This window comes from Sycon ciliatum, chromosome 7 (assembly GCF_964019385.1).
Source record: "Sycon ciliatum chromosome 7, ocSycCili1.1, whole genome shotgun sequence".
Taxonomy (NCBI): domain Eukaryota; kingdom Metazoa; phylum Porifera; class Calcarea; order Leucosolenida; family Sycettidae; genus Sycon; species Sycon ciliatum.
The window spans coordinates 8,530,246-8,546,099 of NC_088649.1; the positions used below are offsets into that span (position 1 = coordinate 8,530,246).

General features: G+C 49.3%; 2 protein-coding genes across 2 annotated transcripts in view; one reads left to right on the forward strand and one right to left on the reverse strand.

Annotated features, from left to right (window-relative positions):
* Window positions 1-1,067: 1,067 nt before the first annotated feature.
* Window positions 1,068-10,875, reverse strand: LOC135820901 (dipeptidyl-peptidase 5-like). Its single transcript, XM_065333952.1, has 4 exons — window positions 10,692-10,875; window positions 6,808-8,739; window positions 4,645-4,986; window positions 1,068-3,132 (listed from the first exon to the last, which is right to left on the reverse strand). Exons 2-4 carry the CDS (start codon window positions 8,705-8,707, stop codon window positions 2,921-2,923), a joined length of 2,454 nt encoding a protein of 817 aa, XP_065190024.1. The 5' UTR covers window positions 8,708-8,739; window positions 10,692-10,875; the 3' UTR covers window positions 1,068-2,920.
* Window positions 10,876-11,045: 170 nt separating this feature from the next.
* LOC135820902 (dual specificity protein phosphatase 3-like) overlaps window positions 11,046-15,854 on the forward strand; it is a 10,997-nt gene continuing 6,188 nt past the window's right edge. The window contains exons 1-2 of the mRNA XM_065333953.1: window positions 11,046-11,470; window positions 13,881-13,975. Coding sequence (XP_065190025.1) covers window positions 11,343-11,470; window positions 13,881-13,975 — 223 coding nt within the window. The 5' untranslated portion in view covers window positions 11,046-11,342. The remainder of the gene's footprint in view (window positions 11,471-13,880; window positions 13,976-15,854) is intronic.

Sequence of the window (15,854 nt, forward strand, 5' to 3'; positions counted from 1 at the left end):
GAAAAGAAGAATGACCTGGAATTCGTCTACAGAGTATTCTATTATACTGAATCTGAGGATAAAGAACGTCGAATAACCACGAAGTATCCCGAATGGGTCAGCAATGTACATTGTACTTCGAAGAGTTGAAGATCATCAACAGACTGTCTCCTTCGTAAATAAGGTTATAATACCAGTGTACATGTACTTCAACCCGATTGGAAAAGGCTACAATAGATTGGATTGAAATGTGATACAAAACAGTGTATGCAAATGCATCTACTTGCAAGCAAAACTGATTATGAGATGCCGCATGTGAAAATCAGCACTGTACCATAATTATAGTAACACTTACTCCCAAAGAGTCCAAGCTGTAATCTAACTAGTGACGGTAGTTTGATTCAACGACAAACTCCAGCACCGCAGCAATTCAGTCGCCTTCCGCACCGCTCACGACTCAAGACAAGATCATGAAGATGCTACAATATGCACTGGAACTGAAAGGAAATCTTATGCCAAACATCCACGGAGGAATCTCCTTCTGACCTTGCTCGACCATTCTTTCAATTGACAACTGATAACCATCAGAAGATGTTCATGTACTGCATGATGTAGGAGATCTCCAAATAGGTTCGTTGTTCTGGAAATGCGTAGGGGTACCTGGCATAAGTAGGATATGACCCTCGTAGTCGGGTTATACCGTACCCTCATATAAATCCCTCCTGCTATCGCAGTCGGGATTTATATTCCGCCGGTATAACCCTCTGACTCGGGTTATATCCTCTACTTATACCATGGTACGGTACGGAGGGCCTGTTTTCAGCCAATCAGCGCTCGTCTAGCCATGGTTATATTGGCCAATATAAATCCCGCGCGGGATTTATATAGAATATAAATCCCGGTGCACGGTACGTACGCTAGGGCACTGCCACCGTACATGTTCACTGCCTGAAAGGCAGTGAACTTGTACGGCGGCAGTACTCCAGCGCACGGACCATACATACAGACACAACGGACACAACATGCACGTGTACACTCCACACAGAACGGCACACTGACGAGGAACAGTACACAATGGAAAAGAAGAATGACCTGGAATTCGTCTACAGAGTATTCTATTATACTGAATCTGAGGATAAAGAACGTCGAATAACCACGAAGTATCCCGAATGGGTCAGCAATGTACATTGTACTTCGAAGAGTTGAAGATCATCAACAGACTGTCTCCTTCGTAAATAAGTTTATAATACCAGTGTACATGTACTTCAACCCGATTGGAAAAGGCTACAATAGATTGGATTGAAATGTGATACAAAACAGTGTATGCAAATGCATCTACTTGCAAGCAAAACTGATTATGAGATGCCGCATGTGAAAATCAGCACTGTACCATAATTATAGTAACACTTACTCCCAAAGAGTCCAAGCTGTAATCTAACTAGTGACGGTAGTTTGATTCAACGACAAACTCCAGCACCGCAGCAATTCAGTCGCCTTCCGCACCGCTCACGACTCAAGACAAGATCATGAAGATGCTACAATATGCACTGGAACTGAAAGGAAATCTTATGCCAAACATCCACGGAGGAATCTCCTTCTGACCTTGCTCGACCATTCTATCAACTGACAACTGATAACCATCAGAAGATGTTCATGTACCGCATGATGTACGAGATCTCCAAATAGGTTCGTTGTTCTGGAAATGCGTAGGGGTACCTGGCATAAGTAGGATATGACCCTCGTAGTCGGGTTATACCGTACCCTCATATAAATCCCTCCTGCTATCGCAGTCGGGATTTATATTCAGCCGGTATAACCCTCTGACTCGGGTTATATCCTCTACTTAGCAGAACTTGCAGCAGTGCGCACTTGTTGCATGTGCCACTGTGCACAGGCTGGACAGTCAACAACTTCCAAAACTTCCAAAACTAACGTGAAAACGACTGTTGTTGCGGGTACTGTGAAGTCTGTGATAATACTGAACACAGGTATCGGCCTGTGGTGAGATTTTCCTTATCTGGAACATTTTCATTACCCGAACACCTCCCCGGAGCCCGCTGCCCAGAGGCAGAGTTGGTCGGATAATCGATGTTCAACTGTATTGTAGGATTTGACAGAGACGCCACTCTGCACCTTGGGCTCACGTGGCACTCTTTCGAGCTGCACTAAACCACCCTGGTCCTGCAAAGTACCTCTTGGCGGATGAAGGCGTCCGAAAACCAGCGGAATAAAATTTTGGTTTTCCTAGTATGCTTCGTGCAGGTTTGTTATGCTAGTATTGGGGATTAGGGAGAAAAGCAGAATTAGAGGAATTGCCCGCCAGAAGCTTTGCATTGTTCTGGGGTTTTTTCAACTGCTTTTCGAGAAGAATCTGCCTATTTTCGAGCATTACCTTGCAAGGTCTAGTGACTAGGTGATAATATTTTAGAAAGTCATCATTGAAATCATGTATGCCGGTCCATGTCTGTATTATAAGAAATTTCTATGTTTTGATCCATCTTGATTCCACTGTTTTTTGCACAGGATTATATCCATTTTTGCACCGGATTATATCCATTTTTGTACCGGATTATATCCATTTTTTGCACCGGATTATATCCATTTTTGCACCGGATTATATCCATTTTTGCACAGGATTATATCCATTTTTTGCACAGGATTATATCCATTTTTGCACAGGATTATATCCATTTTTGCACCGGATTATATCCATTTTTGCACAGGATTATATCAATTTTTGCACAGGATTATATCCATTTTTTGCACAGGATTATATCCATATGACGAGAAACATACATGTACATGTAGAATTGAAGGGCATGACCAAAAATCCCACAAATCAACATGATTGTTCTCATGTGGCTGGTTGTATGTAGTTACAAGTGTCGAGTTTCACCTGGTCGACTTCACACAAGCAGGCACGCAGCCTGGCAAGGATCAATTACGTGTCGGAGGTGTCGTGCCTCACAATCCACTCAATCGTGCTGTTCCAGATGCTCAGAAGCTGCTCGGCGTCGCCGGGAATGTGACCGCTACCCGGATAGACCAGCATGCGCGTCTCCACGCCTCTGGCCTGCAGCGCGTAGTGTAGCTGGAATGCCTGTAGAATCGGCACGCGTGGATCATGCGCTCCATGGTGGAGGAGTGTAGGAGCTGCAGGCAAAACGGAAGAGAACAGGCAACGGTTTTAGCAGGTTTTACTAGTAATAAAGATGTTGCGACATTGGCCGTTTTTCTTCACTGGTAGTAAAAAAGCTGAAAAGGTCATTCTGCGTGCATGCACGCGTGTGTGTGTGTGTGTGTGTGTGTGTGTGTGTGTGTGTGTGTGTGTGTGTGTGTGTGTGTGTGTGTACATGCATGCGTGCATTTGTATTACCTTGACTGGGGGCAGGGGTAAATGCACTTGGGACCCCGGGACGGATACCCGGATGCCGTCAATCGTTTCTCTTCCCCGCTGTCCTCGCCCAATCACTGCGGTGTGGTGGCGTGAATATGCCACAGTGAAACCTGGCAAGGCAATCACTCTGATAAGGCGACAAGAGGTCCACTGAGACTAGGACCAAGGGATGTTACTTTCAGTAAAAAAAAACTGGATATGGAAACCAGTATGGTGCCCCCCCCCCTTGAGCGGGTGAGCTTACACAGGTTTCACAGTAAAGTAGGGGTGAAACGGTTCCATGTTTTTCATGTTCGGGTACCCGAATGCCAGCATTGTTTCCCACGGTTCGGGTATCGGTTCCATGCACTTTTTTCTCCAGACCTACAAAATGCGTTCGCGACAATTTAAAAAAAAAAAAACATTTTTACGAGCAAGAATGAGACATGTCGACATCGGAGAGTCCAATTGCGAAGAAGATAGACCAGAGAACTCTTTGGAAGAGTGGGGATCGTGAGGTAAGACATTTAAAATCTTGAGTGGACTTGACGTGTACATGTATTTGTACAAGAACGAGATTTTTCGAGTTTCGGTTCGAAATTTGACGGAACGGGTACCCGATTCTTTTCAGCTGGCGGTTCCAAAACCGGTTCCTTACCCGAACCGTTTCACCCCTACTGTAAAGTTGTTTCGCCGCTGTGCAGTTTTGCAGCACGCTACGGTAGCATTAACTAAGGCATGTTACTTACATGAACCATTAGCCATTAGAGAGGTTCCGGGGTACGATTTTCCGTGCCAAAATCCGTATGGGCGCTACGGATTTTTTCCAGGCGTGCTCCATACGATTTTTCGGCACGAGAATCCGTGTAGACTGGCTTTCATACGAACCATGCTTCGTATGGAGATTTGGCGTCATCGGGTGCAGAAAGATTTTTCGCGTACAAATTTGGTACGAGAAACATCGATTTTTCGCGGGAAGTTTTGATTTCGGTACAAATTTTCAAAATAAAAAGGCATAGCGCGGGAATGTGACGTGTTTGCGATCGTAACCTAGGCAATGACGGCAAACACATAAGTTCCGTACCCCGGAACTTTTCACTGCTCGAAAACGACGTATAAAAAATCCGTAGAGCCTCCACGGATTTTGGCACGAAAAATCGTACTCCGGAACCTCCCTATTAACCAAGGGATGCTACTTAGAGTCCAATGACCCTGGATATGAAACCACGCTAATTTGTAAGGTCCCTTGAGCACACAGGTTTCACTGTACATTGTTTCGGCGCACTTACCGGTGGCATTCACGATGCTAAACATGGCAGAGCTCCGCTGGTACAAGTGCATTAGAGACGCCGAGGACGAAGCAGCACTGTTGCTATCGGCAACGGTTGCCGGCGTGTCCCAGTAGTAGCCTCCGTAGGTGTTACTCAGTATCTTGCCGATGTCGGCGGTGCCCGTGTGGCTGATCAGGTCCACGATACCGCCGCCGATGCAGACCGAGGCCAGGCGCAGGCCGGGGAAGCGCTCGCTGGCGTGCGTGAGAGCCATGGCCGACAGGAATCCGCCGTAGCTCCAGCCAAACACGTGAACGCTGGACGTGCTCGTGTTGAAAAGCTTATGCACTTCAACTAGACCTGTACGGGAACACGAACAAATCCGGGACGAATCAAGACGTGAGTTTTGGCACGAAGTTGTGCGTTGGCGCGAACAGTCATCGTATTGTCATTGTATTGATGCGAACACCTCCTCCCCTTTTTTTTCCTCTCACAAAAATTGTCTAGACGACATGTTGCGTATTTTCTGCACTTTCACTAGACCTGTATAGGAACACGAATTTATAGTTCAGCACAAGTCGTAGGCATGACGACAGCAGTTTTGGCAAGCAGTTTTTGTAATGGCGTGAACAGTTAGCAGTGCCCCCCCCCCCCCCCCAAAAAAAACGTGACCATGTTGGTCTAAGAATTGGCATGGTGTTTGTTGATTGCGCAGACTCAGCACTTCTACTAGACCAGTGTATAAGAACATGAAGGAATTCAGAATAAACCGTAGACACAAGGAGGAGAGTTGTGTATCGGTGTGGACAGTCAGCAGTGCCCCTCCTCACAAAGTGACCATATTGGTCTAAAACCAATCTCCGGTAGAATTGGAACGGGGGTTGTTTATTGCGCAGATCCTGCACTTCCACCAGACCTACAGGATTGTATAGAAGAACCGTGAACAAATCCGGGACAAATCAAGCCGTGAGCTTGGGCAAGAAGTTGTGTGTTGGTGCGAACAGTCATTGGTGCAAAAAAAGCGCCATTTCGTTCTTATAAAAGCCCGGATGACCGCGATTGGCCCATATGTTGTAGTCTTCTGGACGCTGAGTCGACTGGTTTTGGTCCGAAAAGGCTGCGGTGTAGTGTTCGGCCCTTATTCCCAATCGAACATGGCTGAACAAGCGGTCACGTGCTTGTGCGTATACCAGTCACCCGGTCACCGTGCCTGCAGGCTACAACTTACAGCATGTTTGGGCGAGTTTCTGTCACTCGAGTTGAACCTTTCAGTTGAACCTTGGTGTGAAAGTTGCCGCCTGCTGGTGCGTTGACCAGGCGACTGGTGTACGCAGGAGCACGTGACCGCTTGTTCAACCATGTTCGATTGGGAATGAGGGCCGAACGCTGCACCGTAGCCTTTTCGCACCAAAACCAGTCGACTCAGCGGCCAAAAGACTAAAACATGTGGGCCAATCGCGGTCGTCCGGGCTTTTATAAGAACGAAATTGCGCTTTTAGTGACATTTTGCATACAAATCCCCATCTAGTAGGGCGCAGTCACCCAGTTCCGGTGGAAGTGCGAGAGTTCGATTGGGAATAAAGGAGAAAGGGAGCGTCTCAGCTTCCTCGGACCAAGACCATTCGACTCAGAACCCCAAAGACTACAACTGGTGAAATTTGATTTTAGGCTTAATTAACTTCCCCTTTAAAGAACAGGAACAAACTCAGGACAAATCCCTTTGCATGACGGCAGCAGTTTTGACCAGCAGGTATGCGTTGGTGTGGACAGTCATCTGTGCCCTCCCCCGCTCGTTCTCTCCCAAAACATTGGCTGCGTTGGTCAAAAAATCGATCTCCGGCGAAATTGGAATGGGGTTTGTTATCCCATACTAATTCGGTTTGAAGTCCAGAATCCTGTTCTGGGTGGACTACACCGCATGTACACTAAGAGATGGCAGTGGATACAATACAACCTGTCATGGCAACCGTGTGCATCAGGTGACCACCTGTCCTAGAAGACCACTGCAACTAGGACCAAGGGATGCTATTTCCAGTCTAATGACCGTGGATACGGAGACCATCTGGTAACAGAGACCACATTTTGAAGGCCCCTTGAGCGGTCGCCTTAGACCAGTTTCACTGTGTTATCAGTGCCGTTGATCATGTACAACGAACAAACGCACTCCAGTTTCCGACTCACCCGATAGAAGATCATCCAGGTCCTCTCCTCCCCAGTCGCGGTAGATGGAAGTGCGGAACTTCGCACCGTAGCCGGCCGAGCCGCGAATATTCGGCAGCAAGACCGAGTAGCCCATTTCGGCCAGCGTTGCTACGGGATACCGGGCACCCACGCCGCCCCAACCCAGGTACGTCTCGGCGTGCGCCATATTCGGGCCCGGGTGGGCGAACGCCACCAGGGGTTTCCCCTCCGCGCCGCTGGCAGGCGAGACGAGGAGTGCCTCGACGCTGAGATTGCCTGACGGCCAGGCGATCACGTCGGTGTGCACGTTCAGCGGCTTTGCACGGGCGGCGGCGTTGAAGTTGCTCAATGGCCGTACGGTGACGACCGCGGTCTTGGCGTCCAACTCGCCGAAGTACACCTCCGGCGGGGAGTCGAGTGCCTCGCCGACCAGTGTGATGTACGATGCGGATTGCGGAGACCCCGACGGCAAGCTGACGGCGCTGATCACACGGAGCACCCCGAGCGGGTCGGCTTCGGTGGCATGCTGGACGCGCAGCTCCTTGTGCGTCTTGGCATCCACCGACCACATGTTGAGTGTGACGGCTGTGCTATGCTGCTCTGTGTACAAGATGTATTCGTCGTCGAGGACAAACCCGATCAGGTTCGGCTCCTGGTCCGGCGAACCCACCGTATCGCAGTAAGCCATCGTCGGCAGATCCGCCGAGGCAAAGCAGATGTTCCAAACTTGGGACCACAGCCAGGCAGTGGAAGGCTCGGCCAACGTGACAAACGCAAGTCGCTCACCGGAATGCGACCAGGTGGGCTGAAAGCGAAGGCGGCCGTCATCGATGGAGAAACCACCGCGCGTTACTTTCCTTGTCCCCACATCCAGCAGTGACCAGCCCATGGGCTCATCCAGGTCAGCCCAGTCGTTGGCGCGCGTGTTCTTGGTGTGCGTGAACGCTAGTGTGCGTTTGCTCCCCGCTGCCGACGACGCCGACAGCGGCTGAAAGGCAAACTGACTGGGATGCGACCAGCAGGAGATCAGCCAGGCCGCCATGCCGACACTGTCGTTGGTCGTCAGGCAGTCCGGTGTTGCCACGGTGACGCCAGGCGTCATCGGCACGGCAACGGTGCACAGGACGTTCTGGACGACGGTCGGCGCGTTGCCGATGACGTCGATGAGCACGTCCTCGCGCACCTCCCTCGCGACCGGGCTCGTGGGACGCGTGCGGCCGTACGTGAACGCGTACGTGGCGCAGTCGCCGGTAGCCGCGTAGTACATGATGTCATACGTATCCGACACTGATCCACTGTTCGCCCACACCGGCATCGGTGTGGATGATGATGCGCTAGCGGCGGTGGTTACCTCTAGCTCGGAGAACCACACGCGCGTCACCTTGCCACCACCGGCCGACAGGAAGGTGATGCGAAGGCGCTCCCCCTTTGCCCCCTCACCGCCGTCGCCATTGGCAGGATACAGACACCAGGCGACCGTGCTGCAGTCGCCGTGTGTGTCACAGAAACTCGTCACGTTCGCAAAGCTCGCCGCCGTCTCCCCGGACTGACCCGTCGGCAGGATCACGAGACGCTGTGCAAACGTCACGGCCGCATCTTGTCGCTCGCCACCGCCATTACCACCAGCGGACGGCATTGCTTGTGACACGACTGCAGCAACGACTATACCCGTATTGGAGGACATAGGCGAGGTGGCAGTCTCCAATATTGTGGTAACATTCACCTGGTCCAAGATGCTCCAGCTGGGAGCTGGTGTTGCTGCAGTTGTGCGGCTGCTGTGTGTGCCGTGTCGTGTCCACGTATCATCATGTTGTGGCTTGGCCACGTTACAGTGGTGGCATTGCAAGGCGCAAAGGTGCATCAGCAGGCCCACGACGGCCGATGCTCGAAATGACGTCATTGATAATCCTCACTGAAGCGGCACACGCACGCCTGCTCGCGTGCACGCACAAACGCACGCGCACACACGCACATGCACACACGCATATACAAATACACGTACAATACAAAATACACGCCCGCACACGCAATCACCTACAATCATCTACATGTAAAACACATACATGATGCCTACACAAGTACAGTTGCACCCACTGAACTCCAACCCAAAGCCGGCGCCGTGGATCAATTCCGATAACTGCACATGACTGTGCTTGGGGTTGGTTGACAGCATGTAACAAGGTTGAGGACCACTGTGTTCGGAACACAGTGACCTTACAGCAACCATCCACGGTTGGTAGAGCCCCGGTCTTGCGATCATCTGAACCGAATGGGTGTTAGACACGGTTCTATCTGTTACCATGGCTGTACGTCCCGCCGCATTCCTACCACTTCCAGGGTGTCAGGGCCGTGCAAGTTGGGGGCGCCAGATGTGCTTTTTGGGTCGGATTTCACCAAGCCCAACTGTACCATCTCAGGCACATGCACACACTCTGGTACCTCACACGCGGACGCAGATGCACCCATGCGCAGCCCCACATATGCAGGCGTGTGCACCAGTGCCCTTCAATGGGGGGGGGGGGGGGGGGTTCCGGGGGCCGTCCCCCGGGGACATTTTTCAAAAAATGAAGCAAAATCCTGCATTTGGAGCGAAAAAGGTGGGGGGCGGGGGGGTTCCGGGCACCCAGGAACCCATACGGGGCACGCGCCTGCATATGCACACACAAGCATGCACAGATACATAAGCCATGTGAGGCCCAGTGGAACCGGTCCGGTTGGTCAGGCCATGGCCGGACCAACTTTTAGGTCACCAACGTGTGTTTACTGCCGAGGAGGTCATGTGTATATGTACCCACTATCATACACAAACTGTATGAAAGGCTAGGGTATGCCCGGACCAATCAAAACCTGAGTTCATTGACCACAAAGAGACCTGCAGTTAGGTGTGTGGTAGGAATGAGCGATGTGCAATGCATAATCGCTACATGATATTCATATTATGATGGCTACTCAATCTGCGGACAGAACTGCTTCGTCCTTTGTGGACTCACCAGCGCAGCGCAGAGAAAATGAGGCCAGCCGGGCCTGGTAGCCGTGAATGAAAAAACGCCAACGCCAGATTTAAACGAGGCCCGCATGGACGTACCTAATCCTTGCCAGAGTGAGTCAAACTGACAAGTCAGTCAGCTCTGCGTAATGCAAACAGCGAAGGCATAAATATTGAGAGGTGCGACTTGATCCTCGTGTGCTCCGGATGGTAGTCGTGAGTCAGCCAAGTGTCAAGTTCGGCAAGAAGCATGTGCTCCTTGTTGGAGCCACGTGAATCAACTTCATGCATAATTATTATTATCATAATTATTATCGTGATGGCTGCGATGATAGCAAGCCTAGGCTAGAGTTTGACTACCAGTGATTGGCGCTTGTGTGCGGTAGCCCTTGGCGGATAATTCTGGCAGACAAAGTTGCAGAAAATGGTACTCTCTCTGGTATGCTTCGTGCATGCTTGGGACACTGTCCGTGGATAAAGAAATGGAGCAGAATTCAAGGTTTGTGCGGTTCTGCCAATTTCACTGCCTTTCGTGCAGAATCTGCCAATTATTTTTCCAGCATCATCTACCGACGGCTAGCGTGTGTGTGTGTGTGTGTGGGGGGGGGGGGGGGGCACCTGCAATACCCATACTACTAGGCCGTAGCGGCCCTTGTTGTGGAACGTCTGAATGCACCGACTCGTGCGCACAACACCCAACAGTCGATCAACTCAACCGTCAGCTGAGTCTGTGAGTGTGAGACGATCTAATAATAATAAAATCCATCACTGCAGCAATCATGGCATTCTTGCGGCTACAGCCTACAACGACGTATCATCGTGGTTTGTGAAGCAGCGTACCGCCAGTACAGCGGGCTGGCTCGCGGTGACTAATTACTTGATGAGAAAAATAAATTACCTTCCACCAGTTCTAGGTCCGGACTTGCTCTCCGCTTGCTTGCTCAGGCAGTCAGAGTTCAGCAAGGTGGTCTCCGTAACTCTCGTCTCGAGTCGTTCACGAAGAACGGCCAGCGAAAACACGCACTCTGAGTCGAACTCGAAGTCATCTAGCACTCAGCAGTTGGCTGTTCCGTAGATCGACGCACTCGAACTCGGTCTCGAAGTCCAACTCTGGAAGTCCTGAGATTGTAACACGTGACACGAATACTACTAGTATCGCAGAATATGAGTCACTGAAACTGCTAAAATGAGTCATAAACATGACACAAGTCGTCGACAAGACATGCACTGGCATTCAAATCTTCAAACCTGATATTTCTGCTTTCTGCTTTGAAATAGCACCGGAACCGATCATTGTGACATTGACGAAAGGAGCATAATAAGCAGTTTATCAAAACTAATATGACTGTAGTCTTGTTGCCACGTGAGTGAAGACAATCCTACGTTCGTTCTGGCGCTGGTACAAAGCTACTGCATCCTCTCCATCCGGCCAGTGTGATTCACCAAACATCCCCAGATACTTCGAGAATAAATTTCTCTAATATACAGACAGCATAAGCTCTTGAGCAGAAGCGGGTGACCACGCTGACTCTCCTGAACCGGTTAAGCCATGGCTACGCCAGCTGATCCACCCAGCGTTGAGGAGCTTCAAGATTTGATGAGTAGCGAGGGAGGCTTTGTTATGATGCCCGGCAGAGCGTACGATGAAGTGCACCCTGGAATCCTCATAGGAGAAGCGTAAGTTTTCTGCAGAAAGATGGGGAAACAGTTCGTGCCAGTGCAGTGGCTATTAAAGCTTGTGCGTACGCGCACGCGTGCATACGTGCACACACATAGTACAGGCGCAGACGTATGTGCACGTGCATATAAAATATACACACACACGCGTGCGAAGGGCTAAAACACATTTCGGCCGCATTAAATTGTCGGCCTGTTCTGTTGCTGCCTGTATCCACTGAACCTTGCAAAACAAACTTTCGGCGATAACAGATTTTCGGCCAAATATGACCAGGCCGAAAATAAATATGCGCCGAATATTTGTTGATTTACAGTGCGTATACTTTGGAAGTACATAGCATCTGATGAGCGAGGCTGTGTTTACATGAGGCGTTTCAACCCGGGTTGAGTTCGACCCGAGTCAGATTTCAACCCGCCATGTACACGAAATGAATGGCGCGTTTACATGACGCATTGCGCTTGACCCGGGTTGAAATTTCATTCCCCGGGTTGATTTCAACTCTCCCCCCAAGGGGAGGGTTGAAATCAACCCGGGTCAAGAAAATCGTACAAACGTACTTCTGTGCGTAACTCGCGCCAGGTTTGAACAGCACTGCAATTTCGCGCGAACGGATTCACGTGACCATACAGGACTCTAGAAGTGGACTTTTGGCGGCATATCAGTATTTGACCCGGGTCAACTGTCTTCATGTAAACGCTCACCTATTTTGTCTATCGTATAGACTTTCAACCCGGGCTGAACTCGACCCGGGTTGAAATTTCTCATGTAAACACAGCCTAAAACGGTGTCTGAAACCACACACATAACTGTCGAATGACATAATGCAGCATGTTGAAAAGGAACCAAGTCCATCCGAATGGAAGGGGGTTCAGCCTGCCGTAAAATGTCCGTAAATAAGTGCCGTAAAGTACTGTTGATCCGCCCCCCTCTAATTCCCGCCCCCTGTCGATTTTGTACCTGTGAAGCGATTTCGGCGTATGCAACTAAATACGATGTTGAACCGACGCTTGCACTGCTGTACACAATACGTGCCAATCCAGGATGAAAATGTGCACAATCCAGTACATCGAGTCTGATCCTCTACGTTGTTGTACATCGTACTGCACTTGACAGCCTTGATCTAATTCCCGCCCCCTGCTGAAAAACGCAGCTGGGAAGCGACATGGCGTGGGGGTGGGGGGGGGGGGGGGGGCGGATCAAGGGTACTTTACGGTACATGCCCGAAATAACAACCTGCTTCATCCTTTTGACTCCGTCTGTTGGAGTCGAGTTCAGCCCGATAAACATACTGCCCGAAATAAGTACCGGTATGGTTCGCACGTGCAGCGCTTAGCATGTACAGTCGACTTCGCTAATAACGACTGCGGATATAACGACGATTTGCGAATAACGACAGAATTTCCATGCCCAGAGCTAAGTCCCATCTAACTGAAATACATATAATGAGACGTGATTGGAAATTTTTATTTCCACTGCTATCAGGTTCGGCCTCATTTCCTCTGTGCTGCGCTGATGAGTTCGCAAAGAACGAAACAGCATGCTGTCCGCAGATTGAGTATAATGAGACTTCAATAGTCAGTTTACCTGTTTAGTCTCGGTCGTCTCATGTCGGCTGTACTGCTCCCTTTCCTCTGTTACTTACCATGGTATTGGTGCACCACCACACTTCTTATACTTTCCCTCTACGCCATGGCTGGCAAACGTCCCCTCCTCATCTATATTGGCACTGATTCATCTTTAGCCACTTGAAGGTGTAATACATGTAATAATAATAAAAAGGACACTCCGCGAATAAGGACACTTTTCTGATGCCCCACCATGTCATGTGTCGTTATACGCAAAGTTGACTGTACTGCAAGTCTACACAAATTTTCGCCCCGTTAAATGTTCGGCCTGTACTGCTGCTGCTGCCTGTATACACTGTCACACTGAACGTTGAGGTGGTCAAGCACGTGCCTCCGGGGTTGCGGAGCGTCTTACTTGCGGAAGAGAATAGGCCCATCTTTTCTCGACCGTTGTCGCCTTTTGTCCATGTAACCGTCTTCGTTATTCATATGTTGGTGGCCTATTTAATATTGGCATGCTCTGCGGATTAGTAGGCATGCTAGGCAATTTAAATACTATCCTGCAAAGTATTTTGTAGGTGCGTGACTACTACGTCATGTACTACAATTGGTACATGACTTAATAATAGCCGTCTGGCATGGTACAATAACGTTTTCTTCTTTTTTATTTATTTTTTTATTAATGGCTTCCTCTTTTACCTCGAATGGTTTACAATCTGTATCACAATTATTTGTGGGCTCAGCAATAAAGGATGTGACAGGTGGTTGTGGGGGTGGGGGTGGTGATGGTACTGGTGCTGCTGGTGGTACCAATGTGGTTATCCAATGTGGTTGTGCCGTGCAGGTCGATTGCGCTCAACAAGGTGAGGCTGCAGTCAGCTGGTGTAACTCATGTCCTCAATTGTGCCGAGGGAACATCAGCGTTCCATGTTAAGACAGGTTAGTGTGCGTGTGTGTGTTTGTGTGTGTGTGTCTGTCTGTCTGTGTGTGTTTGTGTGTGTGTGTGTGTCTGTCTGTCTGTCTGTCTGTGTGTTTGTGTGTATGTGTGTGTGTGTGTCTGTGTGTGTGTCTGTGTCTGTGTCTGTGTCAAACTTTTCGGGATCCTCAATACAAAATCCCGGGATTTGCCTCAATTTTTCGGGATATGTAATTTTTTTCTCCATAATTTCCATGGTATTTTCCACTTTTATGGTGGCGTCATTGATGAAATAACGATGTATTTAAAAAGTCACATATTACACAATGTTACGCAATCACATGTACCTGTGTGTGTACATATACACGTACCATCATTAATTAAAATATCGCAACCAGGGCAAAACTGTGCGTATAATTATATGTACATGTACATACACTTGAGAGGAATCAAAAGCGTTTCTGCTGTAACTCTGAGTTTCACGGTTTTAACCGATCATCAGACAGCAACTTGACTACAATTTTCAGAAGATATGATTGAGATAGGCTGCAAGCTTGGATCATAGCGCGTAGCGCGTAGCATGGACATGTATGTATGTATGTATGTATGTATGTACATGTATGTATGTATGTCAGGGACTAATTTACTTCAAAAAAATTGCATAGCAATAATTGCTACACACCTCGACGTTTGCATAGCAACGCAACAATTTTGCATAGCAGTTTTTTTCCGTCGACAATGCAGTCTTCAGTGCACTTCCACTTATACTGTCAACAAACGCCGTGCTGTAATTCCTCAAACCACGAAGCGAGGACGCCTTCTCCTTGCACATCTTGCAAAATATCTTGGTCACAGCTCCACCACTCGACTCTGCGCGAATCCATTCTTTTTGGGATCAAATTCAACAATCCACTTGTCCACAGTACCTTGCTTCACAGACATGCCGGCAGTGAAGAGGCTTCATCAATAAGGCTAGCAGAATTTTACAAAGATAAGTCCTGAACGGTCGAGACGCCTACTGCTAGTGAAGCAAAGCGGTCTAAATCTCAAAAGCAGGTGAAGTACTTGTCGACACTCGCCTCCTGCTTCCTGGGCTGCACTTCAAGTAAGTAGTTAGTTTCCAACTCCAAGTGCACGTGCTGCGGTGCGCGTGCGGAGATAGTGTGACATATGGCCATGGTCCCGCGACCCGCGCGTGCGTATGGTGTAAAATCTACCTGCAGTGCTGCAGTGCAGGCTGGACAACCACACACACACACAGTCTAATCTAGTCACACTCACAGTGCATGGCGCGCCATCTCGTGGCGCCAGACCAGCCACACACACTGTAAAGCTACACATGTGCATGCGCTACGCGTGCACTACAAGTCTATGTCCAGGGCCATACTTAGCTAACATGTATGTTGTGTCGCAGTTTACCGCGACTCACTACGAACTTCGAATCGCAGACACTGTGTTTTGCGTCGCAAACTGCGATGCGATACCGGTTAAATCAGTCCCTGTATGTATGTATGTATGTATGTATGTATGTATGTATGTATGTATGTATGTGTGTATGTCACCGGACCTTCCGCTCGACTAGCGGCCGGACACGCCACCGATGCGGCAGGGTGACTAGTGCCATTTGACCTGTCCCTTCGGGGACTGCATAGCCAGACTTGGCAGCAGGATCAAGATCAAGATGTATGTATGTATGTACCCAATGCTGTAGACAGCAAGCTGTTTCGGTCATAAAGGCCTCATCAGTACAGCTACGAGCTAAATAGGCCGAGCTACCAGCCATGGTGCAAAGGAGGCACCACAGACATTAAGATAGCTCGTCGCTCTAGCGCCAGAGTGCTCAAACTACAGAAAGTAGCGGGCATTGCGCGATGCAGCAGCACTAGAGCAGCCTACTGAGAG